This window comes from Ostrea edulis, chromosome 8 (genome assembly GCF_947568905.1).
Source record: "Ostrea edulis chromosome 8, xbOstEdul1.1, whole genome shotgun sequence".
NCBI lineage: Eukaryota > Metazoa > Mollusca > Bivalvia > Ostreida > Ostreidae > Ostrea > Ostrea edulis.
In genome coordinates, this window is record NC_079171.1 from 57,190,400 (window position 1) to 57,206,058 (window position 15,659).

Here is a 15,659-nt window from a genome sequence, read left to right on the forward strand (position 1 = left end):
GGATTCATGCACAATACAGGGTAAATATTATACTCTGATACTTCCCCTGATTGAAGATAGCTGATGGCACGGGCTAAGTGTGTCACAGTCTGTACAATGGTATTTACTGTTGGAATACAAATGGAGCTTATCGTTTTGTTTCATGGATTATGCAAATAAAGGGAGTTTTACTACTACTTAGAGTATTTTCGACAAGTGTACACGTACATCTGCGATCCTTTACAGATATTACGAGTAGACCCAGGTAAATAGTCGTCCGCATTCGATGCGTTTTCATGGCGAGCACACATGTCATGTGCATAAGTACAGTAGTATTTATATATTTACATTTTGCTTGAAGTAAGAGAGAATGGTATAGATTTTATACCCTTTGCTTATTCTATTTTATCAACAGATAATATATGACATATTTCTCCGCGTTTTTTGTATAGTTGTGACATATTTACTGCAAATGTACGTACATTCACGTAAAGAAAAGGCATTCTATATTTATTTATCCACAGCTTTTAAAATGATTTACTACTGTACGATATGTTTATTGAAATTTTGAGCACTGCGTGGTGTTCCAAAACGTGATTTCAGTTCTTCTTGATGCCCTATAAATTAGTATCGGAGATGTACATGTTACCTGTCGAAGCTACCCGCACAGGTAAATCGAAGACACTGATGTGAAGTGAAGCGTAGCAAAACTCGTCCCCTTATAGACCATGCGAACCCTGATACATATAACAATAGAATATCCAACTTATACGGCGGATTAGCAACGAAATATGGCGGACATATATTTATTAATTCATGTCAGCTTTAAGGCTGCCGCCTTTTGATATCACGACCTTCAGGTGTAGAATAAGTAACAAACACGTCATGATAAGCATACATGTTGAAGGCAGTCAAATTTTGGAACGTAGTTCGCAGCCCATTACTATATTGTGGAAAATAATTCTCATTGAAAATATTCGCTATATTCACGGTTTAGACGCATTTATTTAGACTCTGTCCAACTCTATCGGGATTTTATTTTATCAGTATACAAGAAACCCACTCAGCAAATGCAGGTTTCTATAATTATGTTTTGAATTTCAATTGTGTTCTATTGTCATGTTTGTTGTTGTTTTTTTCCCTTTCTAACAACTTAAATCGGTAATGATTTAACGGTATAAATCATTCAAGTCCCCTTCGAACAAAGTTTGAGTTAACTATCGGTATTTTAATCAACCAAAATACAAGCGGCCTACTCGTTGATCACACGCACGTGACAGCCCTACGTAATTAATCACCTCATAGTGTGTTAATATGTTTGTGTAGCTCAAGCTTTTATTCTTTCTCGATGAGATACGGGTTCGAATAGGCCCCCAGTACCCCTTGCTTTTCGTAAGAGGCGACTAAATGGGGCGGTCGTTCAGGGCCGCAGAAACCGATGTCCCGTGTCACAGCAGGTGTGGCACGATAAAAATCCCTCCCTGCTCAAAAGCCCTTCAGTCCACAAGAAACCCGTTTGCTAAACATAAACATGCGAAATTTACAGACGGAATACTATATTTTTTTCATAATAAGTGAAATGATGTTATAAAAATTAATTAATATAATTAAGAAATGCATCGACTGGATGCAATTCTTGCGCTGATGCACGTCCGAGTTTCTTACTGGTTACGGAAAAAGACGAGCACAATACAAAATAGAGAGTTCGGCAAACACGGACTCCTGGACATATAAGAGTTGGGATCAGGTGTCTAGGAGGAGTAAGTATCCCATTTCGACCGGTCACACCCGCCTTGAGCCCCATATCTTCACCAGGTAAACGGAGTTATCCGTAGTCAAAACAATGTATCAAGAACGACCTAGCAATCAGTATGAAACATGTCAGACAGCATTTGCCCCAATCAAAGGTTGTATTGACGAACTAGATCGTTATAACGACCATAGAATTCGCAAAATACTGACTTTAAACGAGACTGTTGAAACCCCTGCACCATCAACTTGTTTGTCAGTAGCTTACCTCGATTTAAAAACTGATCACACACAGAACAAGCTGTTGCGTATCGAATCAGTTGAGATATATAAACACCATATGCAGGTGAAAATGGAATATTGCTACATAGATATGGGAATTTGACAATGGATAAAATTAAATCACCCCGTGTGTCATATAGTTGAGTTGTTAGTTTGTCGTCTATATCTACTTTCAGTAAAATATATAAGTATGAAGCAGAAGTGCACGACTCTGTGGTGTCTTTTATTTCGAGTTTACTGGGATATATCGAATCGACATATGAATGAAAAATTATCATTGTTAATAGATAAAACGTCGTCGATATATTTAAATGTCGAATTGATAATGATATACAGGAATAATACTCGTATGTAACTATTTGGCAAGCATTTGACTAGAAATGCTTTTCGCTTATGCAACTGTCCGTTATCTTCACCTTTCATGTGTCATTGTAGTGTGTATCAATTTACACTTTCAGTGTTTTTTAAGGTCTTGATTTCAAGGGTCTGGGCCTTTCTAATTGAGAGAAATAGTGACAACTGCATAAGATTTGGAAAAAAATGTTCTATGGATCAAAGTAGTAGGGAGAAAACCAAACTAATGCATTAAGGAAAAATTGGACCCTCTCTGACTTACATTTAGGTCAAAGCTTACCTCATTTAAGTAAGCAGAGGCCAACAAAGTGGGTTTACTTAACAATTTTGAAGCAAAAATTGTGATATGTGGGCTTTTGATGATTTATGGTCAATGAAGTTTGATTTTTTTTTTTCATTGTTTGGAAATTTTAAAGCAAAAATTTGGAGAAATACTTTTTTTTAGCATTGGAAAGGTGCCTTATTTCGACCCCATACAAACCCTAAAAAATCCATGACTTTTCATGAATTGTTTCAGTGTGTTGTACAGTGAATTTATAATTTTGGAATAGTGTCTCATATGTTGCACAAAAATAACACCCCAAAAAACTGAAACAGGAAGTAAATTGTCCATCCATTAAATCCTTCTGATGAACTGATTCAAGAGTGCATGTACTTGTCCTATATATATATATATATGCGTCGAAATTGGTACCGTATGAGTTTTACATTGTTCACCCTCTGTTATATTTTCATCAATGACAGTTCAAAAATGTGTTTTTCTTGACATAAAATTATCTTATTTCTGCTCTATAATCAACTGGAGTCAGTTAATAATACATACCCCTCTGTTTCCATCATCTCTAATTTCTGTGTAATAAACTTTCTCTTCAAAAGTCGACGACCAACTTTGACGGGAACTTTATAACCTACAATGCATTTTTAAAATATAAATATACAAATGTTTACACAGATATAGTAACTACAGCTATAATAGAATTACATTCATGATTATTTTTTTTAATAAAAACAAGTAATCAAATAGATACTTCTTTGTTACACTTTAAGGCCAATTCAACTTAACTAGTAGATTATCATCTGGGGGTCACAAAAATGGGGCGGGTGGGAGGATTTTATTTTTTACTTTTTATTTCCCAAGAGAAAAAAATTAATGACAAAAGGCATGGATCACACAAAGTGTTAATCTAAGTTAACATTCAAAGAATCCTTGGTAGAAGATATAAAACCAATATTCTGTGATTTTAATCATTCACTCATGTCACTGGTAAGCGAGTTTGTTTGAAATCGTAATTTTTTGCGAAAATAAGAAAATCGGGGTGGACCCATTTTGAGGGGCGGGCGGGGATGATAATCTATCAATTAATTTTAATTGGCCTAATGTAAAATACTTAATCTGGTTGACAAAATATGTTTCACCTTGAGAGTAAAAACCACGTGATCTAGGGTAATATTATCTAGCAACAGGAAACATTACTTGACAGATGGTATTATAAAAAATATCACATGCGTCTAATTGGAGCGTGTACGGTTCACTGTAGATTTTTAGAATATGTCATTTGAGTGCTTTGAAAAAAATGATATATAATATTATGCATGTAGTTGATTGAAAATTTCATCCCTCGAAAACCATTGTCAACCTCAGTTGTGCCTCAGGGTGGAATTTTTCAATGTTACCCTCAAGTTGCTCAACTATATGCAGTATGTCCCTAATTAGAATTCCCAACCTCCAAATGTCTTATGTTTACTCAGAATGATTGTAATATTTGTATGATAATGTTTTTATATTTATGTTTTTATATTTATACAAACACAACAAGTTAAAATTGTCCTACTAACTCAAAGGTGTTGGTATACAACCTTACTATAACAAAGATCTGTCAAGCTCTTGGTAATCTTTGAGTTATCATCCAAGTGCTTTTTTTGAAAATAGTTCAAATTACACATAACCTTCATTCATAATTGCTTACAAATTTCTTTCATATTAAAACATAATTAACCAAGTTCTTATGCATGTGTACACACTGAAGAACTATATGTCAAACTCTAAAAAATATACTGAAACGTGGTGGATCATAACATTAACAGGCCTACATGTAGCCGGGTGAATGTGTAGACAGGTCTGGTCTTCTGTACTTTCTATTTTAAAACTATATCATACGGTGAAGTTTGTAAACATACCTAAATTCAGACTGGGTGTTAGGTTTCATGCTCTTGGTCGCCCGTCAATAAAATGCGTTGAACACACCAACACATTCTTTGGCAAATCGTGTCGCTGTAATGCCCGCTGCCATTTCAGTTTCTCTTCTTCTATTTTCGGCATTGTGTGTAGGCTATATGGCACGACGCAGGGGCAATCTTTGTGAGGAATAGCACCATGCTCTCGGCATATAGATTGCTTCAATAAATACAGTTTATTTCTGTTATTAGTACAATTAAAAACCGCACACCATTCTCTACCTCCACCTGTGTACATCTCTCAGGACGCTCACGGTTTCACGGTTGTAATGGCGGATGCGTCACGTGACTGATAATGTCTGCGCTCAGCAACTGTGACGTAATTGTGTGGGAAAAGGTTGAGTATATCTGAGTATACTGGGTAACCTAGAGGGAAATCCGGATTGTGTACCATAGTTGGTTCTGGTATTATGATTTATCATATTCCGGAAGAGACCGATTTTGAGTTTTATTGTTGAGATGAAAATAAAGACGGCACGTGTTTTAAGTTGCGCTTGTTTATAATTCTGTTACATTAGCATCACCCGCTACAGCGACACAACATTCCATTATCATCTGCATTTCGTATATATATAAGAGATGTACGTGTGATAATGGAATTTTGCTAGATAAAGATTGAATGTTGACAACGGAGAAACTGACGTCACCTCTCATAATGTTTAGTTGTTAGTTTACAGTTTACCTCTATGTTCAGTAAAACATCGAACTATGAAGTAAATGTGGAAGACTGTGGTGCCTTATATTTCGAATTCCAAGGATATACATCCATCGATTCAATACGTAATTGAAAATGAGTTAATAAATAAAATGCCGTTGATGTATCTTATTTGTTTCATTTCTATTCTCCATTCGAAAATGAAAGCTCAAGTAATCAAGAGGGAAAGGTCACATAAGTCTCAATATTTATTCTCCCAAGGCTAATTACAGTTTGTGATGTCCAAGCATGACGCTTTTTGTGTTTTCTCTGATTTTAGTCTCAAAAATCGATTCTCAAGAAGGAGAGACGAAGAATCTAACGTGGACAGCTGAATTCTTTCCAAGGAGTGGAGAATACAATATATATCATTTTTATGATGACAAGAACAAAACAGTAATTCGAGTGCAAGGTGATAATGCTACTTCAATTGATTCTGTAAAATACACTTACCACACCAGACCCTACAATTCCACCAAGATAAAATTTGAGGTGAAGAACATAGCGTTCATGGATGCTGGCTATTATGGGGGTGGGGCATCACAGATTGCTGCCAGAAGTGGATCGGGTGTAGTTCTTGTGGTGAAAGGTAAGATCGTCAAACTACTATAACATATTCATTCACAACCAAGTCCACTAAGTGCTCTGAAAATTAAAAAAAACGAAGTGCAGATTCCCCGCCCCATCAGACATTCGAGAGAAACGGAAAATGTAGAAGCTGCTTCAAGATTTATAGACTGTAATGAAAACAGTTAAACTCTGACAGACAAAGTATGTCGAATTTTATAAGGTAATGAAAAGCAAACTACAAATATACTTACAGTAAAACACTTATAATGAACTCACGCTTACAGTAAAACACTTATAATGAACTCATGCTTACAGTAAATTGATTTTTATTCCCAGTAGTATAAAACATATTTTGAACTCAACGGATATACATGTATAACAAATCACTTCGTTATAAACACGTTTTACTGTAATCAGTTAAAAAATAAAGGAAAATGACACCATCATTAAAGCTGACATGAATAAATAAATACGTACACATTTCTCATCTTATCCGCCATATTTCTCTCAGGTAGCCAAATTTATTCTACCCGTATACATTCCAAATGCGATTGTCACACCTGAGTGATTTTCTAGGTTGGTTCGATCAGTGTGCATCTCCGATAGTAATAAATACGGAAGCCCATTTAGGACCTATCAAAAACATATTTCTAATTTGAAATAACGAATTTCAGAATTCTTTATTTCGATTTTAATTTGTTATTTCTAATTTGAAATAATGAATTTCAGAATTCTTTATTTCGATTTTAATTTGTTATTTCAAACATTAAAATTCGTTATAACGGATTAAATTTGTTATAACGAATTTGTAAACTTCGTAATAACAAATTTCAAAATTTGAAATAACGAATTCAATTTGAAATAACGAATTCCGAAATTCGTTACATCAAAATGCATAATTCATTACAACAAATTTTCAAAACCTTGTACTAATGAAAAGGAGAAGATAAAGAACAGGGATCAATCTCATAACTCCTATAAGGAATACAAATTAAGAGTTTGGCAAACACGGACCCCTGAATATACCAGAGGTGGGATCAGGTTCCTGATCTTGCTACATATTCATCCAACTACATTTTGTTAACTACTCGTTTCAACAAATTGTATTATTTTGTTTTAATGAATGAAAATCCGATTTAATGAATTGAAAAAATTATAATTTCAAACTATTTAATATATTCTTACTAATTATACAATTCGTTATCACGAATATTTTACTAATTTGATATCAACGATTTTATAAATCGCTACATCGAATTTGACAATTTGATATAACCATTTCTAAAATTCGTGTTTTCAAATTTAATTCGTTAATATAAATTTTGAAATTTGTAATAGCAAATTTAAAAAAAAATTGTTATAACAAATATTATCCGTTATAACGAATTTAAAAGTTTGAAATAGCAAATTAAATCTGTAATAACGAATTCTGGAATTCGTTATTTCAAATTCAAAAATATTTTCTGATAGGTCCTAAATAGGCTTCCGTAAATAAGCATGTATAGGGAGTGAGAAATAAATAAAATGACTTTTAAAACATCCTGTTTTGCTGAATATTGTATACTAATGAAACATTCTGAAAGTTTGGATAATTTAGACAACAAATCGAAAAATGCTTTTCTTGCATACTTGCAAGTGTATACAAGTATTTGCAGTTTCTTATATAATAAATGCAAATTTAAAAAAAAACAGTTGCAAATTACATACAGATAGAATGGGATAAGCAAAGAGCATAATATATTAAAACATATATTATTCATATCAATTCTTGCAAAATGCAGGTGCATGTCATATGCATGATATGTAATGCGCATGGCATACTCGCCACAAAAAAAAAAAAACCAAAAAAAAGAAAACCACCGTATAAATGTGGGTATCTATTCAACAGGTATCGGAGATGTGCATTTACCAAAAATATTAGATTCTCTCTATTCTGATAAATCGACGAAACAAAATGATAAACTCCATTTGTATCTCGTTAGAACTTTACAACACGTTGTTGTTCCATTATACAGACTGCGACACACTTCACCCGTGCCAAACAGGGTGTCTTCAATCAGGGGAGATGTCAGAGTCGATTTTTTTCCCTGTATTGAATACTTGTCTGGTCAGGGGTTTTGCAGTTTATAGAAACCAGGAATCTAATCAATCACGTACATCAACACTTAGCATCTGGTTGGATATATTGCATGCAAAATTTAAAATTTATCGATGATCACATACAAACTTGGATATATAGATAAGGGGAAATACGGTCATTGCATTCACAATGTTTACACAAATACATTATTATATAAAAGGGAATATATAAACGAAAATATAGTACATTGTCTCTTTGCGAATCACATACATGTAATTATTTACGGTCACTGCATGTACATATTCATTTATTGAACAGGAGAGAGAGAGAGAGAGAGAGAGAGAGAGAGAGAGAGAGAGAGAGAGAGAGAGAGAGAGAGGGGTATCCTACTTCGATGTGCAATGAAATTTCACAGAGAGAAAATTGATCACCGATATAAGTGTAAGCTTACAAGCATTAATAATTTCCAGCTATTTCAAAATTTGTGATTGACAATATATTAGAAACTTGCAGGAGTTGATGCCTATAATTGAATTCATCGTTAGGAATAAAAAAAATAATAGTTTTATTTTCACATGTAGAAAATACTTACTTCGTATGTTAGAATAACGGAAAAAGTTGTCAAAAAAGTGGGGAGGACAGACCAGCCCCCCCCCCCCCTCCCCTGCCCACCCCAACCCACTGTATACGTGCCTGATATAACATTCACACAAGTTCAATTCGTGTTGAAAGAAAGGTGCATGTATGCATGTCATCAAATCCCACAGGAGCTCGAATTTATGTGTTCCCATATTAATTATTTTGTCTGCAAGATTCGTTCCCGAAGATTTAGAAACATGCTTTTGGTCTAGTTTGAATGCAGTTGTGGTTTCTTTCTTTCTTTTCATTTCATCAGATTTGTTAGAATCCTCATCCCCAACTATGCAGCTTTGCTTTTATTGATATCTAAATCAGTATAATTATGAATCTGGATATACATTTAGATTATAAAACAAATCGTGACCATATAGATATTGATATTACTAAAGAAAATGTTCATGACCTTGCTCACTTATGCATTATAGTATACTGACATTGTATGATATCAGATAAAACCTCAACACGAATTTTACTGATTTATGAATATTAATATCTTATCAAATACATTTGAATTTGAAATTTCAACGTACAGCGGTATGTCTATTTTCAGTAAATATTTATTGGGCCAGATCAGGATATGGGGCTCACGGCGGGTGTGACCGGTCAACAGGGGATGCTTACTCCTCCTAGGCACCTGATCCCACCTCTGGTGTGTCCAGGGGTCCGTGTTTGCTCAACTATCTATTTTGTATTGATTGTAGGAGTTATGAGATTGATCACTGTTCGTTATCTTCACCTTGCATCTACGAAATGAAAATATTTATGAAAAAATTACTCTATACTTAATTACTTGAATAACTTAAATTTTTCGATCTTTCATGCAACACCTTTAGGGAAATTAACATGAGACGTGCAACACCTTCTTTGTACTATCAATGAATCAGAGCAATATTGAATTACTGTTCTCTTTTATTGAATTAACGATAACATTTGTCAGAATAAGAGCACAATTACATAAGATCATCGTGTGAATTCTCTCTCTCTCTCTCTCTCTCTCTCTCTCTCTCTCTCTCTCTCTCACGCACGCACACACACACACACACACACACACACACACACACACACACACACAATTCTATAAATGCAAATAATACATGCATGTGCAGTTTGTGTAGCTAAAGGATTTCTTGCTTTTACAAATCTGCAAAGCTCTGAACAGTGGTTCATCTGTGAATACTGATTCATGCACAAAACAGGGTACACTTTGTAGCCCCCTACCGACGAAGTCGCTCCGTCCGTCTGTCCGTCAGTCCAGTTTTCCGCACTTTTTTTCGCTGTTCTTGCAGATATTCATTTTATATTTGGTATGTTGCTTTGCCATAACAAGTTACAGATCAAGTTCGAATTTCGTCTTGGTCCGTTGATTTCTCACTTAGTTATGGCCCTTTGGACTTGGAAAAATAACACGAATCATCAGTTTTTCGGACTGTTTTGGGTTGTGTTTGCAGATATTCATTTGATATTTGGTACATTACTTTGCCATAACAAGTTACAGATCAAGTTCGAATTTCATTTCGGTGCGTTGGTTTCCCATTAAGTTATGGCCCTTGGACTTAGAAAAATAGCAAGAATTGGTAGTTTACATCCAAGTTTCTTATCTCTGTAGATAACAGTACTACACTCATTAAAACTTCTAGCATAGTAATACAACAATATAGATAAATTATTCATGATCACCTACATGTCACAGTTTATTGACTTGGTTAAAGACCCAAACCTAATTATAAATTTGTCTTTTTTCCTGGTCTAGTTTCTACTCGAATATTAGTTGATTTCCAACCATTCCTACCCTGGTTCCCCAATTTTCCCTTTTACCATAACTTACATAATGAACTTCGAATATTGTTGTTGTATAGTAATTTTTGCAACCGATAGGGGACTATGTATTGCCATGCAATACTCTCAAAATGTTTGTTCTGTTTTGTTTTATTATCAAATAGTCAAGAAAATAAATATTTTCGGACGAGGGCACTGAGGGAGAAAGTAATATCAGAGACGTACGTATTAACTGTCGAGGCTATCCTCACAAGCATTTATTGGAAACACTGCAGTGAAGTGAAGTATAGCAAAAACCGTGCAAACCCTGACACATATAAAAATAGAGCATTCATCTGATTTGGCGGATAAGCAGAGAAATATAGTGGACACCAAGAATTCTACTATATTTACAAATTTATGTCAGCTTTGAAAACACATAATTCCTGTTCTTGTCATCAGAGTCTGGTACAGCAAGATAAAACTATTTCACTTCATGGTTGTTTTTGATGATCATTGTACGAGGGCTATTTATTTGATTATATGTTTCCAGGGAAACCAACAAAACCTGAGATTAAAGGAACCATGAACCCAAACGAAAACAGTGACGTCACATTGACGTGCTCCAGTAACTCCACCTCTCGTCCGTCGTATTACTCAAAAACTGTATCCTTAAGCTATATCTGGTACAGGAACAACACCGTCATGCATTCAAAGACCGGGATGACTCTGATATTTCCCAGGATTTCTAGAGACTTCAGATTTAACAAGTATTCATGTCAGTCGAAGGAAAGTATTGTGTCCGAGAAAAGTGAGGAAATTCAGATCAATGTTTTGTGTGAGTATTCTACTGAGAAGAATTTTAAAATTGATTAAAAAATTCACAAACTAATGAATATAGATATTGACTGCAGGGTCTGATTGGAAATGTTTGCGTTTTTCTGTTATTTTTTAATGTCGTAGTTTATGGATGCGGATATTGTTAAATATTAAATGAATCTGACTTCTTCATATCATTTATTCTTATTGAAAACAGTGTCAAATTTAAATTTTGTACACTAATGACGTGATGACCATTTTACTTATTGTCATTACAGATGGTCCCAGCAGTGTTACGATTAGCCCTCAGCTTCCGGTAGATAACACAGTTTCTGTAAAAGAGGGGGATCTCATAGGACCGTATCATTGTTCCACTGACTGTAACCCGCCCTGTATCATTCAGTGGAAGTACAAACTCTCCAGTGGAACGTTCAGAGACGCAAAATCAAACGAATCAACGTTGTTACCGCAACAGGTGTTCAAAGATAAAGCCTCGTTCCGCTGTGTGGCAAAGACAGTTTCCGATGAAAAATCACATGAAGACATAAAACTGTACATAATGTGTAAGATTCATCTTCAATATATTTGTTGAATATAATAAGCTATAAAACAAATGGGTTGCTTAATGCATCGTGTTTTCTATTTTCTATTTTAGCGCTTAATTTATTCAATATTCTTTCCTTTGGATAGATATATTACTCAGGAGAGAACAAAAAATCTCGTAGTTAGTGTTACTGAAGAAAAGTATTAAACAGATCCAACAGAATTTCAATCGTGACGAATTTTATGTTCGTAATGCTATTAACTTTTGCTTATGATGGAACCTTTCAGTCTTTTGTCAGTCCCTTCACTGTTGGATCTGTTCTTTAAGAATTGTGTTTCCTATACAGTAAACATCGGATATAACGAACACGAATATAGCGAAATTACTCCTATAGCGAAGTGAAATCGATTTCCCCGGCAAATTCTTTATATATTCTATATAAAAATCTGCGTTTATAACGAACATGGATATAGCGAATTTAAGGATATAACGAGTAAATTCCCATTCCCCTTGAATAAAAAATGAACGTAAAAATCACCTTTTATAACGATTTTTTATTTTATTTTAAACTCGTGATTTTTAACAAGCTTTCCATTGCTATAAAGGATCCACAGTTATTACAAAATTTCTGTTGGTATTTTTTCAAAAGAGGTTGTTAACGCAAAACAATACTTACACATGCGTTAAGCAAATTGTATTGTCGGTGTTGTTTACTATTCTCTTTCATTAAATGTGAAGTTTGATTGCATTTATTTTATCGTACACTCCTTTATTTTTGTTAATTGACAAGTAAATGACAACTGCGATAGACTGTTGTATATATTGTACATAATTTGGTTGACAATTTTCTTTCGACATGTTCTTGCGTGACTTAATAATCCATCAAGATAAATTATATATAAATCAGTGTGTATATTTCTTGTATAAAAATATTTTTCTCGAAAATATATAGGTTTAATTTCTCTTAGAGACAATCCAAACGCAAATATATCGATTGCTGCTTTCTTATACAACTGATAAACGTGTCGAACAAATCAGTTTTATAACGAATTCATTATATTTGAATTATGAATTGGCTATAAACGTATAGCGAATTACGCCTATAGCGAAATTTTATAGAATGTCCGCAGAAATTCGCTATATCAGGGTTTGTAACATAGTTATTGAAGAAACAACGTTCGCGTTGTCCTGGATAAGCTTCGGCGTCGAGAAATGTTTTGAAATATAAAAGCCGAAATTGATAGAAGTATTCAATCTGATTAGACACATTATGTAATTATTTTTGCAGTTATTTTTTATAGCAATAATAGTATCAATGAAATTGCTTTTAAATTAGAAATGTGAGATTTGGCCACAAGAATTTTGCAAGTAATAAAAGTTGCCTTTTAATGAAAACTTTGTTTCTTGGTTCAATTTTAAATCTAGATTTATCTAAGCCAACGGTGATGATAAATGGGATAAAAGAAGAAAACGTGGATATTACTGAGGGAAACTATCCAAATATCGTATGCTCAGTGGACGGTAAACCAATTCCTACCCTCAGCATCAGCAGAAATTCTCAGGAAAATATTCTGAAAACCAGACCTTCCAAATCAATAAAAGTATTAAAACGGGCAGTCCAATGTGATGATACAGATACCTACAAATGTACAGCGAGCTCACCGGGGTTTCCTACCAACCATACGGAAGTTACGTTAAATGTTCTTTGTAAGTTATTTTTAATACTTGAGTTATGCTTTCAATTATCTACTAGTATCTTCTTTTGGGATCTTATTTTGATAAACAACTGAGGAACTCTCCTACGGAATTAGGAGAGATAAAAATTAATTGACGATTTGCTGTTGTCTGCCCGTCTGTTGATAAGCTTCTTGACGTTATATTCCCCCCTTTGGGTTTCTCGTCTACGCTGGGAATTGTATCTGATAAGTTTGGCACGAGAACTTTTGACATTTCTCCCCCTTTTTTGTTTAGGTAAGACAAGGATGGACACTGAAGACGGGTTTAAAACTAACTATGGCTCTAGAAGTGGAAGTGGTGTGAAAGTCATTGTTAAGGCACCAATCATCTCTAATCCCAAACCTACATCAAACTTGATTTCCTGGTCAGGTCCAACATCGGCTAATATACAAGATGAAATCACAGAAAGAGGAGCTGTCATTTATAAGCACTGGATCACCAGCACCATTCCTGTCAACGACCAGACATATTTTGGAAACTATACCATGACTTATAACAGAGAAGTCATCTTCACCATTACAATAAAAGCTGAAGGTTTTATAAGCATCTTCTTGATTCATCATGATAATTGCATATAATTTTGTTAGATATCTTTAGACATAAGTTACATGCAAGTCTCCCATCAATATAGGCATCGTGAAGATTTTTCGCGCATTACTTTTCACTTGATAAGCACATCACTACTCTTTTAAGAAAGCTGGGCGTGAATCTTGTTAAGAAGGACTATCATACCATAATATAATTTCAAAAAGGTGTTTGATACGTAATTACCGTAAAACAGGCTTATAGCGAAGTAATGGGAACGAACAATGTTGATTCGTCATAAAGGTAATTCGAAGTATACTTTAAAACTACAGGGAATGAAAATGTAAATATGAATTGATTATAAGTTGCTGTATCCGTATTTTACTGTATTTTAAATCATAAAAGCATGGATAAATTCTGTGTTAACTTCAGCTATGACACGTGACTTACCCCACATGACTGGGTTTTTCTACCAAGCAATATCAATATTTTTACAATTTGCACCACCGTTGAACATCACTGGCCGTTCCTACATTAGTGAATGCATCAACATGACTCACCTCACATGACACTGACTTTGTTTTTCTACCAAGTAATATCAAGATTTCATAATTTGCAGACATACCTAAACCACCGTTGAACTTCACTGGCTATTCCTACAAGAGTGGGTACATCAACCTGACCTGGATATCAGACTTCAATGGAGGACCAGAACAATTCTTTATTTTATCACGGAAGGATGGAGCTGCATGGGTAGAGGTTGCCAATATCACAGATCCTGGGGAAGGTGACATGGGACATTATGACCCGGGTCTTTTAAATCCAGGTCGCGAATACTGGTACCGGTTGGAGAGTTGCAATATAATCAACTGTTCTTTTCGCCCCATAGAAGTAAAGGTCAAAGTACAAGGTATACTATTCAATCAAATCGCTAATCACTTTCTTATTTACATTTGAACCCTCCTTATCCATATATCCTAGGCGTTCGACTCTTACAATAAGCAGGATATGTTCAATTGATTTCGATTTACACATACGTATGTCTTTAAAAACAGCAATGAAATGTATAGTTTAAGTCCTTATAAATTCTCGGTATCAGATTTTATGTTTAGCCCCACCTACCCTATCATCAAGCCCCAGTGACACGGTTATTGTGATTGGTTTTCATATTTAGCCCCGCCTATCCTGTCATTTAACTCCATTGACACGGTTATTGTGATTGGTTTTTATATTTAGCCCCGCCTTCCTTGTCATCTAGTCCCAGTAATACGGTTATTGTGATTGTTTATGATATTTAGTCCCGCCTACCTTGTCATCTAACTCCAGTGACACGGTTTATGTGAGTGGTATATTTATATCCTCCTAGGCACCTGATCCCACCTCTGGTGTGTCCAGGGGTCCGTGTTTGCCCAACTATCTACTTTGTATTGCTTGTAGGAGTTATGAGATTGATCACTGTTCGTTATCTTCACCTTGCATTTAGCCCCGTCTACCTTGTCAAGCTCCAGTGATACAGTTATTGTGATTGGTGGCGCGGTCGCTACAGCGGTAGTTCTCATCGTGGTTGCAGCTATTCTGGTTGCGATCTACTTCCTAAAGAAAAAGTCAATTCAACAGAGGAGGAATAGTATGTCGCCCACTGGTAAGTATTTAAAGGGTACATTAAAACTTTATACTATTATCGTCAGTCAGTAAGT

At 34.8% G+C, this 15,659-nt stretch overlaps 1 protein-coding gene across 3 annotated transcripts in view; it reads left to right on the forward strand.

Annotated features, from left to right (window-relative positions):
• LOC125663395 (uncharacterized) overlaps positions 1 to 15,659 on the forward strand; it is an 85,393-nt gene that overhangs the window by 60,726 nt on the left and 9,008 nt on the right. Inside the window, exons 3-9 of one of the 3 annotated variants that reach the window (XM_056146545.1) lie at positions 5,574 to 5,882; positions 10,891 to 11,175; positions 11,435 to 11,719; positions 13,126 to 13,407; positions 13,672 to 13,971; positions 14,582 to 14,872; positions 15,446 to 15,604. In XM_056146545.1, coding sequence (XP_056002520.1) covers positions 5,574 to 5,882; positions 10,891 to 11,175; positions 11,435 to 11,719; positions 13,126 to 13,407; positions 13,672 to 13,971; positions 14,582 to 14,872; positions 15,446 to 15,604 — 1,911 coding nt within the window. The remainder of the gene's footprint in view (positions 1 to 5,573; positions 5,883 to 10,890; positions 11,176 to 11,434; positions 11,720 to 13,125; positions 13,408 to 13,671; positions 13,972 to 14,581; positions 14,873 to 15,445; positions 15,605 to 15,659) is intronic. The other 2 variants (XM_056146546.1, XM_056146543.1) reach the window with 2 other exon arrangements.